This window comes from Lethenteron reissneri, chromosome 63 (assembly GCF_015708825.2).
Source record: "Lethenteron reissneri isolate LAM-NWPU_2019-01 chromosome 63, ASM1570882v1, whole genome shotgun sequence".
Taxonomy (NCBI): domain Eukaryota; kingdom Metazoa; phylum Chordata; class Hyperoartia; order Petromyzontiformes; family Petromyzontidae; genus Lethenteron; species Lethenteron reissneri.
Window position 1 is genome coordinate 2832264 of NC_083841.1, and position 16205 is coordinate 2848468.

The 16205-nt window shown below is 52.0% G+C and overlaps 1 protein-coding gene across 1 annotated transcript; it reads left to right on the top strand.

Annotated features, from left to right (window-relative positions):
• On the top strand, positions 1 to 15762 carry LOC133358698 (cytochrome b-c1 complex subunit 2, mitochondrial). Its single transcript, XM_061577128.1, has 14 exons — positions 1 to 132; positions 4457 to 4549; positions 5076 to 5225; positions 6550 to 6614; positions 7458 to 7514; positions 8805 to 8929; positions 9311 to 9408; positions 10354 to 10411; positions 11404 to 11499; positions 12348 to 12550; positions 13597 to 13677; positions 14039 to 14115; positions 14552 to 14705; positions 15292 to 15762. Exons 1-14 carry the CDS (start codon positions 85 to 87, stop codon positions 15373 to 15375), a joined length of 1389 nt encoding a protein of 462 aa, XP_061433112.1. The 5' UTR covers positions 1 to 84; the 3' UTR covers positions 15376 to 15762.
• Positions 15763 to 16205: the final 443 nt, after the last annotated feature.

The following is a 16205-nucleotide window of genomic DNA, read 5'->3' on the forward strand; positions in this document are numbered from 1 at the left end:
GGGGGGGGGGGGCAACGGAAGTGACGTAGCGGAAGTGCGGCTGCGCTGTCACCTTGGAGGCTGCTGCGGGCAAGAGACGAGGCGATGGCGGCACTCAGGAGATCGGCGTTGGCGCTCGGACCTCAACTCGGCGTGAGCCTCTCTCTCTTTCTCTCTCCCCTTGTCTCCTACTCTCTCGTTACAGTCTTCGGCCGCGGTTTCACACCACCCACTCCCCTGTACCACACCTCTTTTGCCGCCGCTGCAAGAGCTCGTCCACGCAGAGGTCGCGGCTGCGGCCCAGCGGGACAGGCTTCGTTCGGCTGTTGGCCACCGACTACCCCCCTCACCACCAGCCCCCTCACCACCCTCACCACCACCACCCTCACCACCACCACCCTCACCACCACCCTCACCACCACCAGCCCTCACCACCACCCTCACCACCACCCCCCTCACCTACACCCCCCTCACCACCCTCCCACTCACCACCAGCCCACACCACCCTCACCACCACCAGCCCCTCACCACCACCCTCACCACCACCACCCTCACCACTACCCCCCTCACCACCAGCCCACACCACCCTCACCACCACCCTCACCACCACCCCACTCACCACCAGCCCACACCACCACCCTCACCACCACCACCCTCACCACCATCACCCCCACCACCCCCCTCACCACCAGCCCATACCACCACCCCCCTCACCACCCCCCTCACCACCCCCCTCACCACCATCGCTCCACACCACCCCACTCACCACCCCCTCACCACCACCCCCCCTCACCACCATCCCTCACCACCACCACCACCCCCCCTCACCACCATCCCTCACCACCATCCCTCACCACCACCACCACCCCCCCTCACCATCCCCCCTCACCACCATCCCTCACCACCACCACCACCCCCCCTCACCACCATCCCTCACCACCATCCCTCACCACCACCACCACCCCCCCTCACCACCCCCCCTCACCACCATCCCTCACCACCACCCCCCCTCACCACCATCCCTCACCACCACCACCCCACTCACCACCACCCCTCACCGTCTCTTTCAACCCTCGACTCTCCCTCTCGTTCTCTCTTTCTCGTTGAACTTGAAAACTTCAAGTTTGCGATGACGGGCTTGCGTGCAAGCCGGGGATGTGTGTGTGTGTGTGACCGGTGCTTTGAAGCGTCTTACACGAGGCAATTCAGAGGCTAAAGTTAGGTCTGTGTGTGCAAGGTCGGAGTGGTGAAGTATGGTCATTAGTAAGGTTTGTCGCGTAAATAAAACGTGTCAATTAGTTACGACTTGAGCACACCGGTGTGTTGGAGAGTTAAACCACAACATTTACAATTCGTGAACGACGTTTCGCGCTGGAGATTACAACCAGCCTCATCAGAATTGTCGCCTGATGAAAACCCTTCATTATCGATAATATTGGTCGCGACAGCCTACGCGTTATGGTCAAATATATTGGCTGTGTGTTCAGCAGAGCTGTTGTTAATCACTGAAGCAGCAATCGTGTAATTCGAGAGTGAACAGACATGGAAGTCATTGTCCAGGTGCGCAAGGTCGAAGTGGTTTAAAGTTCAAGTTCATTTATTAGGTATAGCCCTGTGAGCCATTCGGCTCTTGAATCGGGTGCAACCGCAACAAACAAAAAACAAAAACATGAACAAGTAAACATCTTAAAGTTAATATGTGCAAACAGAAAATCCAAGAAAAGACAGCAAAATATTGCAGAAAAAATCACCGTACACCAACCCTGTGCAAATATCCCAGTGGGATGCAAGTCAAACAACAACAACCACAAGACAACTTAGTGGTAAAGTGTGGTCGTGTAGACCCAGTCGCACGGCGTGGTGGTAGGCCCTCATCCATCCAGCAGTGGATTGACGATAGCAAAATAAATTTCCTCGATAAAAAGCACCCGTGACCTGAGCGCAGGTGACGTTAACAGCATATACACGTGGCAAAGGAACTGCACATAGTCACATAGTCACTTTAAGATGTTTTCTTGTTCATGTTTTTGTTTGTTGGGGTTGCACCCGATTCAAGAGCCGAATGGCTCACAGGGCTATACCTAATAAATGAACTTGAAATAAATAAACTTGCATGCATATCCACTACAGGATTTGAACAATCTCTTGAGATGTGGTCACATTTGGGCGCTTTGTGAACTATGATTATGTTATGGTCAGTGAGTCTAAATGTACCGGTGTGCGGCAAATGCCGTACAGACACTGCTTAAAGCACCAACACGTGTATACTAGCACTTTTCAGAACGTTGTTTATTGCTAGATTATTGTTTCCATTGAGGGGAAACATCATGGTCACTGGGCAATGTAGCTATTTTACACGATTTTATTTAACTCACTCTGTCTTATATTTTGATTTAAAGCTTTCGTGACTGCAGGGATTCATATTCTTGGTTCTTTCGGTAAAGTCACGTAGAAGGGAAACAATAAAATAATAAAAATAATAAACAATTACATTCTCACGACGTTTCGACTGCAACACAAGCAATCATCATCAGGTGTGAAATGCACAGCAAGAAAATTTGAAAAAAGTTCTTGTCGTTGTTGTATCCTCAAATCTTGTAACACAATTTTTACCCACTTCCCAATGTGGTATCGACTGCAAACTTGGTATACTTATGTCATACCGATGACAATACTATATTCTACCATAAATAAGGAAAACATGTGTTTTAAATGTGGAGGGAAAATCCACGCGACCACGGGGAGAACACGCAAACTCCAAATATACAGGCGTCAGGGTTGGGATCAAACAAAAAATCTGAATGTATTTATACTGGAGGAATACGATGAGCTATAAAGTTATTTTTCACAGGTGTCCAGTGGGGGCAGGTACGAACGTTACAGCAACACACAATATAAAAACACAATTAGAGTGCAAAGTAGTGTAAATGTAAATCACTTTATGAAACATACAAATAAAGCTAAACTATTTTTAAATCCTTTATATTAAGTTCGCATGCTTGCGTGCTTGCTTGCTTGCTTACGACCGTGCAAATCTTTCGGTCGTTTTTTAACCCACTTCCGGTGATCCAATCGAGCTGACATTTTCCACACAGACTCGTTGTGCCAGACAATTAATGTTCGTGAAAAAAAATTCCCAAAATTTTACACTTTTTAGACAAAAAAAAATTATTTTACATATATTTAAATATAACTCATTCATCGCTTTGGCTGAACGTCACAGTATAAGAGCCCAGAGCGTAGCTTCTCCACAGGCCGTGGCGGAGTAGCGCAGTTGGTAGCGCCCTCGCTTCCCATGCCAAAGGTTGCGGGATCGATCCCCGCGTCCTCCACAGGCGAATATATTTTAAATCCTTTATATTAAGTTCGCTGCCACGCATATAAAGGATTTATAGTGAAAAACTTTGTTTTTACGGGTTATACTTATTATCTGACCACGTAAAGCCCACTGAGCGACCAGCTTCTTTTTGAGTCGTGACCTGGCCACAAATGATAGCTCAACGAGGCTACTCACCATGTGGACATGTATAGCAGCTACTTAATCGAAACGCATGTTTCTAAATATTAACCTACGACCTCTTCCATAACAGGCGTGGGAGATAACATCTCACCACCGGTGGGAAATGAACATGAGCTGGACGAATAGGTTTCATTACGGACACTTGTACACTCATATTTCTACCGACTAGTTAGAAATGCGTAGGAAACTAGGACACACGATCACATTGGAGCACACTTTTTAAATGGTGCCTTCCGACACAAATAAGACGAAACGTAGTTTTATGCATGGAAAGTTAATTGATTGTATCTTTTTATGTCGGGTAAATGTGGAACAACTGGTATATGAGAAGATTGTAGACAAGTTATATCAGGTGTCCGACATTGAACTGCATACCTGCACACAATACATGAGGTTTTTTTTTTCGTGTAGAACGAAATACGCAAAGTCACGTAGAAAGAGAAAATAATAAATGAAATAATAGCACACGACGTTTCGATTGCAACACAAGCAATCATCATCAGGTACAAATGAAAGAGAAAAAAAACCTAGTAAACTGAGAAATATAATGCAATACAACACAGATAGTCGGCTAACATAACAGGCAACACCCTGTCTGGTTGATTACGTTCTCACGTAGGTAAAATATAAATGAAAAACGAAATTAAATCAGTGATTTCATTTAGTTTTTCATTAATTTAAATTTTTACTAAATGAAATCAGTGATTTTATTTAGTTTTTCATTTATTTTTATTTTTTAACTACGTGACTTTACCGAAAAAACCAAAGAGTATGAATCCTTGCAGTCACGAAAACTTCAAATCTAGAATTTAAGTCAATAAATTTTGTTGATTTACAGACCGTTCCACGTCTAGGTGATGCAGTGCTGAGAGACGCACCTTAACAGTTTCATCTCGCTGTTTGTGCCTTGGCTGTCATCCCCCCCATATCCCTCCGCTCCCCCTCCTCCCTCATTAGAGACGGCAGTACTCTGCGCTCGCATCGCCGCTGAGTCAGCCGCTCAAGTCCACGAAGGAGTCTCATGCTCCGCTAGCACCCCAAGATGTGCAGGTGGGTGTCGGTGTCTCTTATAGGTGGTGGGCGGCCGGGGGGGGCGGGTGAGGTGGAGACACTGAGAGGGTTATGGTAGTTCATGGCGCAGAGAGAACGTGTACTGTGTGTAGCCAACCCTGTTAATTGGAGGTGCGGGGGAAGGACACATTAAACGCAAAAAGCAGTTCTAAACAAATTAGTTTTCAATCAAGAAATTCATGTCCACAGCTAGGAGGCTGATCAAGTACGTTGCATATCACAGATCCTCCATGATCAATTACACCCCACCCCCAAATCCAGTGCAGTGTTGTAAAAAAAAAGTGATTTCCTACTCGAATAAGCATTGAGCCATTTTTGGCCATCACCTGTTTACAACCCTCAGTCAGTGGTAGAAAACGGGCAAGTCTCTTCACAGCGCACAGCCACTATGAAAATAAAACATGTCTGGTGCTAGGCTGCTGTGTTTCATCTCAGTTGGGCAGGGCCGGGACGTCAGGTTGGGGTCAAATGAGCTACCGACCGCCACCCCCTCCCCGACCCTCAGGTGTCGAAGCTGAGCAGCGGCCTGGTGGTGGCCTCCCTTGAGGACTACTCGCCCGTGTCCAAGGTGGCTCTGCTCGTGAGGGCCGGCAGCCGCTACGAAACCGGAGACAACCTGGGCATCACGCACTGCCTGCGCACCTACGCCAACCTGGTAGGTGTGCGCGTGCCCGATGTTTGTGTTTATATCGTAGCTTAGTGGTAATTAATTGAGGGTGGAGGGGTTACCAGCCCCTCGCACCCGTCCAGAGCCCCCGTTTAGCCACTGTGGTGGTCACAGACGCCATGAGGGGAGAGGCCAATGGGCATTGGACCTCCCCACACAGCATTGTCCACGACAGTGTTGCCCGTCCGGCACCGCGCACTTGGCCTGGCACAAGCATCGTGGTGACGTCACCGCCACTTAGTGGCGAATGGCGGTTGTTATTGTTGATGTTTGTGTGTGCCCAGGAATGGGAAGCCCAATCCTCACCTTAATCTAAGTTGTCTTGTGGTTGTTGTTGTTTGACTTGCATCCCACTGGGATTTTTGCACACAGCGTTGGTGTACGGTGTTTTTTTCTGCAATATTTTGCTGTCTTTTCTTGGATTTTCTGTTTGCACTTAGTCACATATTCACTTTAAGATGTTTTTTGTTCGTGTTTTAGTTTTTTGTTTGTTGCGGTTGCACCCGATTCAAGAGCCGAACGGCTCACAGGGCTATACCTAATAAATGGACTTGAACTTGAAATGAACTTGAACTTAAACTCACCGAGGGCCAAATATGATTTTCAGATGTGCGTACGTTGGAATTCTTTCGCACCGTACATAGGTAGCCCTGCTAATCAGAGGTGCGATGACAGGGCCACGCAGTAGTTGATATTCAACTTTGATCATGCTTGGATTGTATGAATAACAAAAAGACAACACATTACATCGGTCAATATCGATTTATAATGTTGGAGCTTGTGCTATGCACCATATACCTCATGGGGCCTAGGTACAAATTATATTTAAAGAATATTTCTAAATGAAAAGTCTTAAATAACGTATACAAACAGTTACTCATTAATTAGTAGCTATTAAAAAACAGATATTACCCTAAAAATTCTAAAGTGTATGCATGAAATAATTTGTATCACAACTATGCTTCTGTGCTCAGAACCACTTTTAATCAACAGCATGCTCAAATTCGAAACCTGGGTGTTGCCAGGTCGAAAATATCCCCCTTTGGAATTTCATCAGTTCACTCTGGCACTCGCAGAGTTTGCATATTAGATGTGTGTGTGTGTGTTTGGTAGCATGTCTTGATAAATGTGTGCGTATGTTCATGGTCGTGCGTGAGCTCCTTGAGGCATTCCTCACACGGTTGTCTGGCTTGACCCACTTGATTGTGAAATTGTAGTTCTGCAATCTACATCATCCCCCGTACAAAAAATATGAAGTGGAAGAAACAGCAGCTCCTTGAGGTGACGTGCCTCCTGTCCCTTGTCCCCATAGACTACCAAGGGCGCTTCAATGTTCAGGATCACTCGTGCCATCGAAGAGCTCGGCGCTAACTTCAAGTTAGTCATTGTACTCACCCACCACACCCCCATTGCCACCACCTTAACCTCTTAATCGCTGCCGTGTAGGTTTTCGTGGTTGGGCCTTCTCGCTCTCCCAACGTGCTCTCTGGTTGAACCCGCGTCTTTCACACGATGTCCCCTCCGACGCTTCGCTGACGTTCCTTCAGTTTTTGAGGAAGCTCTCGGCTCGCGGAACGAAATCCAGCGCATCGCGGCGAAAACATCGGAGAGCTAAAACAGCACGAACATGAAAACCTCCACAGTAGTATTAACGATGTCCTCACCGCACACCCGCTATCACCCTTACCATCACCGCAAGCTCACGAATCGAACTCGGTTGACCTGGTTCAAGAGTGCCGTGCGCCAACCAATGTGCCACTGTTATTGCATTTGTCGGTACTGCTGTGGTTTTAATAGCACGCTAGATTTGCAAACAGAGGTTTCTGGTTCGATCTCTCGGCGTGGCAGATTAAAAGGCGGGCACGTTTCTTAAATCTCTCTGCCTCTGTCCACCTGGCAGTATAAATGAGTTCAACCGCAGTTAAGACGATTGGCAAGTCACATGCGGTGGGGTAAAGCGTGGGTACTCCCCATCTCTTCCGATGTCTAGCTAGTGTGCAATAGTAGATCAAAAATACGCCCCTTTGGAGCTCCCGTGAGTGGAGACCTTTCCTCCAGTTTTGGCGTGAGCAATTTCCTTCATAAACCTCCCGCCCAGCCTTCACCATCATTGCCTTGACTGCGATGCTCACTGCTGGCATCGGTGCCGGCAGTGCTGTGTGTGTTGAGTGCGCCGGCGATGCTGAGCGTGCCGCGTGTGTCTCTGCCCATTGTTCACAGTGTTCTGACGACGCGGGAGCACATAATGTACTTGTTGGACTGCCAGCGAGACCACGTGTGAGTCCCCCTCCCACGCCAGCACGCTACTCTTCATCATCATCATCGTCGTCGTCGGCGTCATTTATTACTTATTGTACCGCACCTCTCGTACGTCTCGAATCCCTGGAACAAAGGGCCACCGTGGTGGCGAGATGTTAACTCTCTTGCCGGCTATGCAGGAGGTCGTGGGTTCCATCCCGACCCTGACGCCTGCTGCTGTATATTTGGAGTTCTCTCTCTGTCCAAGGTCGTATTTTTTCCGGGTCTTCTGGTTGTCCCCTCCGCGTTTAGAATCGACGTGCGATTAAAATATTTGGCTGCTATAAATTTTCCACACGATAAGCCACTTCGTTGAGCTATCATTTGTGATGGACAGGTCGCTTCTGAAAAAGAGCTTTATAGCTCAGTGGGGCCTTACCTGGTAAAATACCGTCTTGTCTGGACGATGAAATGCTCCGGAAAATAAAATGCACTCTAAACGTTGGGGTGATTGCACCAACTCGACATTTGACCAACTGATTGTCATTTCCTACCTCGGGTGAGTATAAATTCCACGTTTGTGATTGTGGAGGCGAGTCTTTGCATAGGACAACCACTGCCGATTTTCCCACAAGGTGGTACCTGTTTCGTTTGTCTTTGGAGAGGGGGATGATTGGCTTGACTAACAACCCTCAACCAGGATTTTCGTCTCTACACCTTGCGATTGCGAGCCGCTCGCTTGACCGCCGAGCCACTGGGCCGGTGTTAAGTCGACTAGACCAGGGCTGGGCAACCTTTCAAAAAAGAAGAGCCATGTTTTTGTCTTTGACCTTTCTAATGAGCCGCATCACACGCAGAGAGAGCTACTTGTGCGCATGCACAAACACAGCAGCGGCTATACAGCGGATGGCAAAAAATCCTGACTTTTCTTAACAAAATTCGGTGATGGAATAAACTGCGTTTGTTTAAGTTTATTTCCTCCCTTATTCTTGAACAACACAGTTTTTTTACGTATTATCGTCACCAAGACATTCCAGAGCGACACATTCATTCCCTGCCTTATTTAATCAGTTATCTTTACGTTAAATCACGTTTAAGATTTAAGCTTTTACAACAACAACAAAGAACGGCTGCCCCTAAGGGGGGAAGCCAAAGAGCCACCGCATGCGGCACGGGAGCCGCAGGTTTGCCGAATCCTGGTCTAGACTGCCAGCGAATGACTAAAACTCCGCAGGATGTCGTAAACTGCACGGAGGCTGCGACGGCGAACGTCAAAACGAGTGACTGAACTGACCTTTGTGTGCGTCCGATGCCCTCCCGTCGTGGCAGGGACAACCTGATGGAAGTGCTGGTGAACGTGACGCTGGCGCAGGAGTTCCGCCCGTGGGAGCTGCAGGATGCGGCTCCGCGTCTCCAGCTGGAGAAGTCGCTCGCTCTGTTGAACCCCGCCGTCGGTGAGCCTACCGGCGGCACGCGCACCGGCGCGGCGAGATACGGCCACAGCGAGAGCCGCTCTTGGGCCTTGAGTGGATTCGGCCTCAATCGGCGGTACCTGGCGCAGCGCGAATAGAAATCGCCACCAATTCGACAAATGCGGCGAGGCGCGGTGCTGGCTACCCACCACCTCCCCTTGTATGCCGTGCCGACCTTCGTAGGTTGTTGCTCTGGAGACCGGGAGATCGATGAACGATGTTCGGTCACCGCGGTTGATGGAATTCGTCATGATTTCTCGCTTAACAGAGTGGGCCGCGCGAAGGTGGCCATCTTCCATTCCAGGTGCTCGCTAACAGAACTTGTGGGGGGGGGTGTGTGTGTGTCCGTCTTTGTGTGCGCAGGTGTAATGGAGAACCTGCACGCAGCCGCCTTCAAAAACACTCTGGCCAACTCGCTGTACTGCCCTGACTTCATGATTGGGGCCTTCTCACACGACATGGTTAGTTTGGGGCCTGGCACATGGCACCCGCATGAGCATACCGGGCTCTGTGGCCCAGACACAGAGCCCGGTATCACCCGATGAGAAAAGCAGTGTCAGGCGAACATCGTGGTTGTAGAGAAACTCGGGTTGATCGAGTCACTGGCACGGAGGGGGGAGGTGTTTTGGCATTTACTGCTGTAATGGGCCAAGAATGTCTGTGTGTCCCGCTGGTTTCTATCAAATGTCAGTACCGGGGGGGACAAACAGTCACCGGGTTTGGTCACGGGCGTAACTATGGGGGGCGGTATGTGGCAGCGTTATGCGACAAATAGCAGTCCAGTTGGCCACAAGGGGGCGTCGAAATCAAGTTCCCGCTAACGGCCACCAACACCAGTGAGGATTATCTGAACCGGTCCCGGGCCTCCCTTCAAATGAGTACCTGGTGCGGTGTATAAACGTTGCCACGAGGGAGACAAAAGCGGCCGGGCGTGGTGCTCACCACCCCACCCCTTCGTGTGCCGTGCCGGCCTTCATATGTGCTACTCGTTAACAACACTTGACCCCAACAGTCTGTTAAGGCTACACGGGGGATCTTTGTCTTGTGAGTGCGGTAGTTGTAGCGGTTAGCGCACTGCGATGTGAACTCAGCGACCCGAGTTTGATTCCCGCTCACGGCCAACACCAGTGACGATTATATGAACCGGTCCTGGGCCTCCCCTAGGTCGACTCGGCCTCAAATGAGTACCTGGTGCGGTGTGTAAACATCGCCACCTGGCGAGACAAAGGCGGCCGGGCGTGGTGTTTGCCACCCACCACCCCCTCGTGTGCTGTGCCGGCCTGCGTAGGTGCTGCTCGCTAAACAGTCTGTTAAGGCTACATGGGGGGGGGGGGGGGGCGGGATCTTTTGTCTTTGTGTGCGTGTGCACGACGTTGATTGCTGCGTGTTCCGCTGTGTTTGGACAGCTGCACGACTACGTTCAACACCACTACACCAGCGCGCGGATGGCACTGGTGGGCGTCGGTGAGCTCCCACACGCCTCACCTCAAATGTCGATTCCACTCCGCGTAAATTCACCAGAAGCAAAACAACTCTTAAGGGCCTAGGAGATTGTTGTTGGCTAGCCCAGGCGTCGGCAACCTTGCAAAGAGGAAGGGCCATTTCTTTGTTTTTGTGCTTGACCAAAATAGTTGGGAGAGCCGCATCACACGCGGAGCTACGTGTACACATGCACAGCGGCGGGTATGCAGCGGATGATAACACGGGTTCTGGCTTAAATAAACAAGATACGTGATGGGATAAACTGCGTCTTTACCTTTTGTCCCCATTAGTTATTCGTTAACAATGCTGTACATTTTGTTGCCACCAAGACATTCCATGGTGACCCATTCCCTGTCATTTTAGAAATATTTGCGGTAAATTATGTTTTAAGATTTAAGGGTTTTGTTTTCCCCTTTCAAAAAAACGGCTTCCCGCATGGGGGCAGCCAAAGAGCCACACCCCATGTGGCTTCGGGGTTGTAGGTTTGCCGACCCCTGGTCTAGCCCGTGAGGTCTTCGCCATCGGTGGCTCTTACGGTCACCTACTTATGGGGTTAGGATTGGTGCTCTTGGGAGCACTGGCTGAAAACTATTTCAAAGTGTAGGGCCTTGGCATTCGTTGGTTGGTTACTTGCGTCTGCCTTGTCTTTATGGTGGCGGTGCAGGTGGCTTCTGTAACAGATTCGTTCTTCGATTTTTTTGTGCCTCCGATTTTCACGGTTGGCTACGTACGGTGCCGATGACGTTCAACATACACACATACATCAGTCGTAGGAGATAATCATTACGCTTGCTTAGCCAGGAAAGCAGCACTGAGTCGCAAGTCTCTTTTATACAGCTGTGCGCGTGATCTCAATTGAGTAATTTGTAGTTGAATTTTTTGAAGCGTTGGGATATTTTTTGGCCAACGCTGTGTTCACGGTTTTCAGTCGTGGGTTTGGCCGCGCGTCGCGTCTAAACTCTGCGTCGCCGCAGGGGTGGAACACAAGCTGCTCAAGCAGCTGGCGGAGCAGTTCCTGAACGTGCGCGGAGGCATCGGCTCAACCTCCGTCAAGGCCAACTACGTCGGAGGTGAGCGCTTTCCTGACGCCTCTGCAGTCTACGCATTCTCACCTGTGGTAGGGAGTTGATCGGCAAGGTTCGCGTGGAGGTCTCTGAGCGAGCCAGCGGGGCATGGCCTACTCGTAAGGCCATGCGCCACTGCCTGCAATTCTACCCGTGAATTATCGACGTGGGCCGTGGCGTTATGATGATGTATGTTAAGCTTATTTTGCACGGTACGTAATCAACCGTGCTAATCGAAGCGTACAGTGTTGCGTATAGTAATGGAGTGTATAGTAGTGCAGTGTACTGTTTAGTAGTGAAGTGTGTAGTGTACAGTCGTTTGTATGTTTAACTTCTTTCGCACCATACATAGCCAACCATGCTAGTCGGGAGGTACGGGGAAAGGGTAACAAACGATAAACACAAAAAGCAGCGATGCTGGAAAAGTCAGGAACCGGCGGTCGATTCCAATGCAATCGTAGTAACGAATACATTTATTGCTGACTGCAGCCGTACAAAAGTGTACGGTGTTTTTTCTGCAATATTTTGCTGTCTTTTCTTGGATTTTCTATTTGCACTCAGTCACATATTCACTTTAAGATGTTTTTTTGTTCATGTTTTTTGTTTGTTGCGGTTGCACCCGATTCAAGAGCCGAATGGCTCACAGGGCTATACCTAATAAATGAACTTGAACTTGACTGGGTCAGGAGTAGCGGAGTGTACCGCTTTGATGTCTCATTGGTATTTGCCGATCGGGCCATCGCGTCTTCACATACGTTGGACGGTCTGTTCTGAATGACCGTAACAACACCAACGTCGGCAACAACGAGTGCACCGATTGGCGCGCGCAAACGGTACGCAACTGTGGCGCGCAGGCAACGTGCGCGTGCACGGCTCCGGTGAGCTGACGCACGTGGCGGTGGCGGGCGAGGGCGCGCCGTGGGGCACGCCGGAGGCTCGCGCCTTCTCCCTGCTGCAGCACGTGCTGGGCGCCGGGCCCTGCATCAAGCGCGGCACCGACGCCGTGGGCGGCAAGATCGGCGGCGCCATCGCCAAGGCCGCAGGCCACCCCTTCGCCGTGAGTCCGGCGGTGTTCGCGGTCGGTGCTGTCGGCGTCACGCCGCGAGACGCAAGCGTGTCTGTCGCGGGGCGGAGCGGGTGCCGTCCGTCGTGTTTTGAGAACGGAAGTCGCAGAGATAACTCCGATCTGCTGCGCCAAAGCCAGGGGGGGCGGCAGCGTTCCCGGCCGCCCCCTCTCGCCGAGAGAAATGTTTCGTCGCGCGTCCGTCAGATCGACGATTTTTTTATCCTCGGGAGGTGGAATTTAGGCAAGTGAAGCGCTCTCCCACATTTCCTGCCACGGGTTTTTCTGTGCGAGCGTTGGTGACGTGGGGCCGAGACCATCAACTACACTGCACTTGGGAACCGGGTTTAGTTAGAGGCGGCTGATAGCTGGATTTCAGCGGTGCCAGTTCAGCGCCCTGAACCCAAATGCGCCGCGGTAGCGAGATGTTGACTCCCTCGCCTGGTATGCAGGAGGTCGTGGGTTCGATCCCGACCCTGACGCCTGCTGCTGCTGTGTATTTGGAGTCTGCGTGTCTCTCTCTCATCATCAAGGTGGCTGGGAGATGTTGACTACCTCGCCTGGTATGCAGGAGGTCGTGGGTTCGATCCCGACCCTGACGCCTGCTGCTGCTGTATATTTGGAGTTTGCATCTCTCTCTCTCTCCCTCCCGTGGTCGCGTGGATTTTTCTCCGGGTCCTCCGGTTTTCCATCCCACATTTAAAATCAACATCGCGCGTTTTAGAGTATTTGGCCGCTATACATTTTCACGTGATAAGCCACTACCGTTGAACTGTCGTTTGTGGCCAGGTCGCTTCTGAAAAAAAGCTTTAAATGCCAAATGGGCCTTACCTGGGAAAATACAAATAGTTTCTTTACAGCTGTTTAGTCTTAGATCACGGGGGTTGCGATTCATTGCATGTCTAATTCGGGGATCCTAAGCATTGTTTACCCGGGCCGGGCGACTCTGTACGATGTCCGTGTGCCATCGCCTTCCCGTCGCGTCTCTTCGTTTGGCTCGCCCGGAATTAAGGTGGCATGGCTGTGTGCGTCTGCTGCAGGCATCCGCATTCAACAGCAGCTACAGGGACTCGGGCCTCTTCGGCATCTACGCCGTCTGCAACAGCGGCGAAGTGGACAAGGCGAGTGCACGCCACATGCGCTGTGATTACACCTGTGGTAACCGCCCTATGGGACTGTGAGAGGTTGATCAGTTTGTTAAGCGCCATGCGATTCCTTTCTACGTGTTCCTCCTTTTCTTGTTTCCATTCCCCCTCCCTCCCCCCTCCCTTCCCTTCGCCCCTCTCCCCCCCCCCCCCCCCACTGCTTCCCCCCGCCTCCCTCTACTCTCCTTAAGTTCTTCACTCCCCACGTAAAAGTGCAAACACCCCGCTCGCGGTTTCCCCACTCAGTGGTTGGGGCAGCGGCGAGCCCAATCTCCCCCCACCTCCTCTAAGTTTCTGTACCTTCATGGAGGCGTGCGCGCGCGTGCATAACCCGCAGGTTCTGCAAGCCGCCGTGGGGAAGGTGAAGACGATCGCCGAGGGGAATCTGTCGGCCGGAGAATTCCAGCGGGCCCAGTGAGTGAGGGTTTGGTGTGGTGGGGGGCGATGAGCCGTGCCGTACGTGCGTGTGCATTTGGGTTTTTGTATCACCACCACCTCCACCACCATCATCGTTACCATAATCAACATCACCGTCGTCATCGCCACCGTAATTATCGCCATCGTCGTAATCATCGTCTTGATCACCGAAATCATCGTCGCTACCATTGCTGTTATTACTACCATCCTCACTGTCATCAATGTCACCGTCTTGGTAATCACCATCATCAATACCACCAACATCACCATCATTTCTACCGCCGACATCACCGTCACTACCACTGTCAATGTCACCATCACCGTCATCATCTTCACTACCAATGTCTCAGGCTGTCAACTGGTTAAACATCACCACCACCACCGTCGAGGTCAAGTACACGATCACTGACGAACGGCCGCGGCCCGTGTGCAGGAACCAGCTGAAGGCGAGCTTCCTCATGGCGCTGGAGGGGAAGGATGCTCTGGTGGATGAGCTCAGCACCCAGGTGATAGAAACCAACGCCTACACGGCACCGCCCAGCGTGCTGCAGGCCATCGACGCCGTCAAGTCCGCCGACGTCATCGCTGTAAGCTCCACGCGATTTGGGGGGGGGCCGAGAGCATGTGCGATTGGGGGGGGGGGGGCAGAGTACGCCCTGGTTGGGGGGCCGGCCCGGTGACGGCCTCACCCGCTCTGCTCCCCATTAGGGGCCTGGGGAATGGAACGTACAGTGCACCACTGTAGTCTGCGCTCCGACAACGCGGGAGGAACAGCAAACCGACTCGCTCTGTCCTGAAGCTCTCTCGTCGTGGCGAGCAGCAGCCCGCTTTCATTGGCATTTAGCTCCCGAATTAATTGCCGTTCGCACGAACAGATTAGTGGCTTGGCGAAGAGCAATTCGGAAGGCCGCGTGTGACGAGCCGCCGCGTACACGTTAAGGAGCCCCGGGGTTTGGGATGTGTTCGCTGCCCACTGGGACCTTTGTGTGGTCCCTCGTTGCCTGCACAGTGCTGTTTGACAGGCGTGCACCGGCACTTTGCTTCGAGAGCCACAGATAACAGCTGCGCAGCGGTGGCGGCGGTGGTGGTGGGGGAGTGGTGGTGGTGGGGGGAGTGGTGGTGGTGGGGGGAGTGGTGGTGGATCTCCCTGTGTGCTTCGTGCGCGGCGTCCAGGCCGCCAAGAAGTTTGTGACGGGAAAGAAGACGGTGGCAGCCAGCGGAAATCTGCGCAGCACGCCGTTCGCCGACGAGCTGTGAGGAGGCACCGTCGCTTGCCAGGAACCAGCCGTCACTTCCACCACCGCCGTCGTCACCAGCTGGTCTCCGACATCATAATATCATTTCTATTCCCACCCCGTTTATTTTTTGTCTTTCTCTGGCTTTGCCGGGTGTTTTTTTCCCCCCCTCCACGACAGCGAGTGAGAGGGAAGCGAAGTCCTGTTGTCGTTTTAACCGTTACGCCGGCTCCCATCGCGGTTTTTCGCCGCGCCGTTTCGTTGGCTCGCGCACGCCCGGGGCAGAGCGGGGGGGGGGGACTGTGTTGAGTGGCCCCACGACGTCGTTTGGCGAGCCTCGTACAATGAAATGTGCCGTCGCTGTGCACCTCACGAAATAAAGTTATCGGGGCGCGAGTCCCCCGTGTGACCGCGTTGTTGCCTTGGCTGAGCTGACTTGAGACCTCCGGCCGAGTGAGCTGGGCTCCCTCCCACGCACCGCCCCCCCTCTCACGCGTTGCCCGAGCGAAACTCGCGGCGGCGGCGGTTTGTGCGATCACCGAGCCACTTGGGCATCGGCGCCGACGGCGAGCGTCATGGGTCAGCTGCTGCTCCGATGAGCTTGGCTTGGAGCCAGGGGTTTTTCAGTTAGCTGCTTGCGGGGGGCTAGGGGGTAGGGGGGCTAGGGGGTCTAGGGGGGTGAGGGGAAGGCCGGGGAGGGGCCCAGGCTTGTGAGCCGCCACTTGCAAAAAAGACAAGGCGGGTACGAATTAGTACGTGTCGACGAATTCCAACGTGACGCAGTATACTCCCCCCCCCTCCCCCACCCGGCAATGGTCTTCTTTGGTACAGCCGCTGATGTCCATGCGGAGC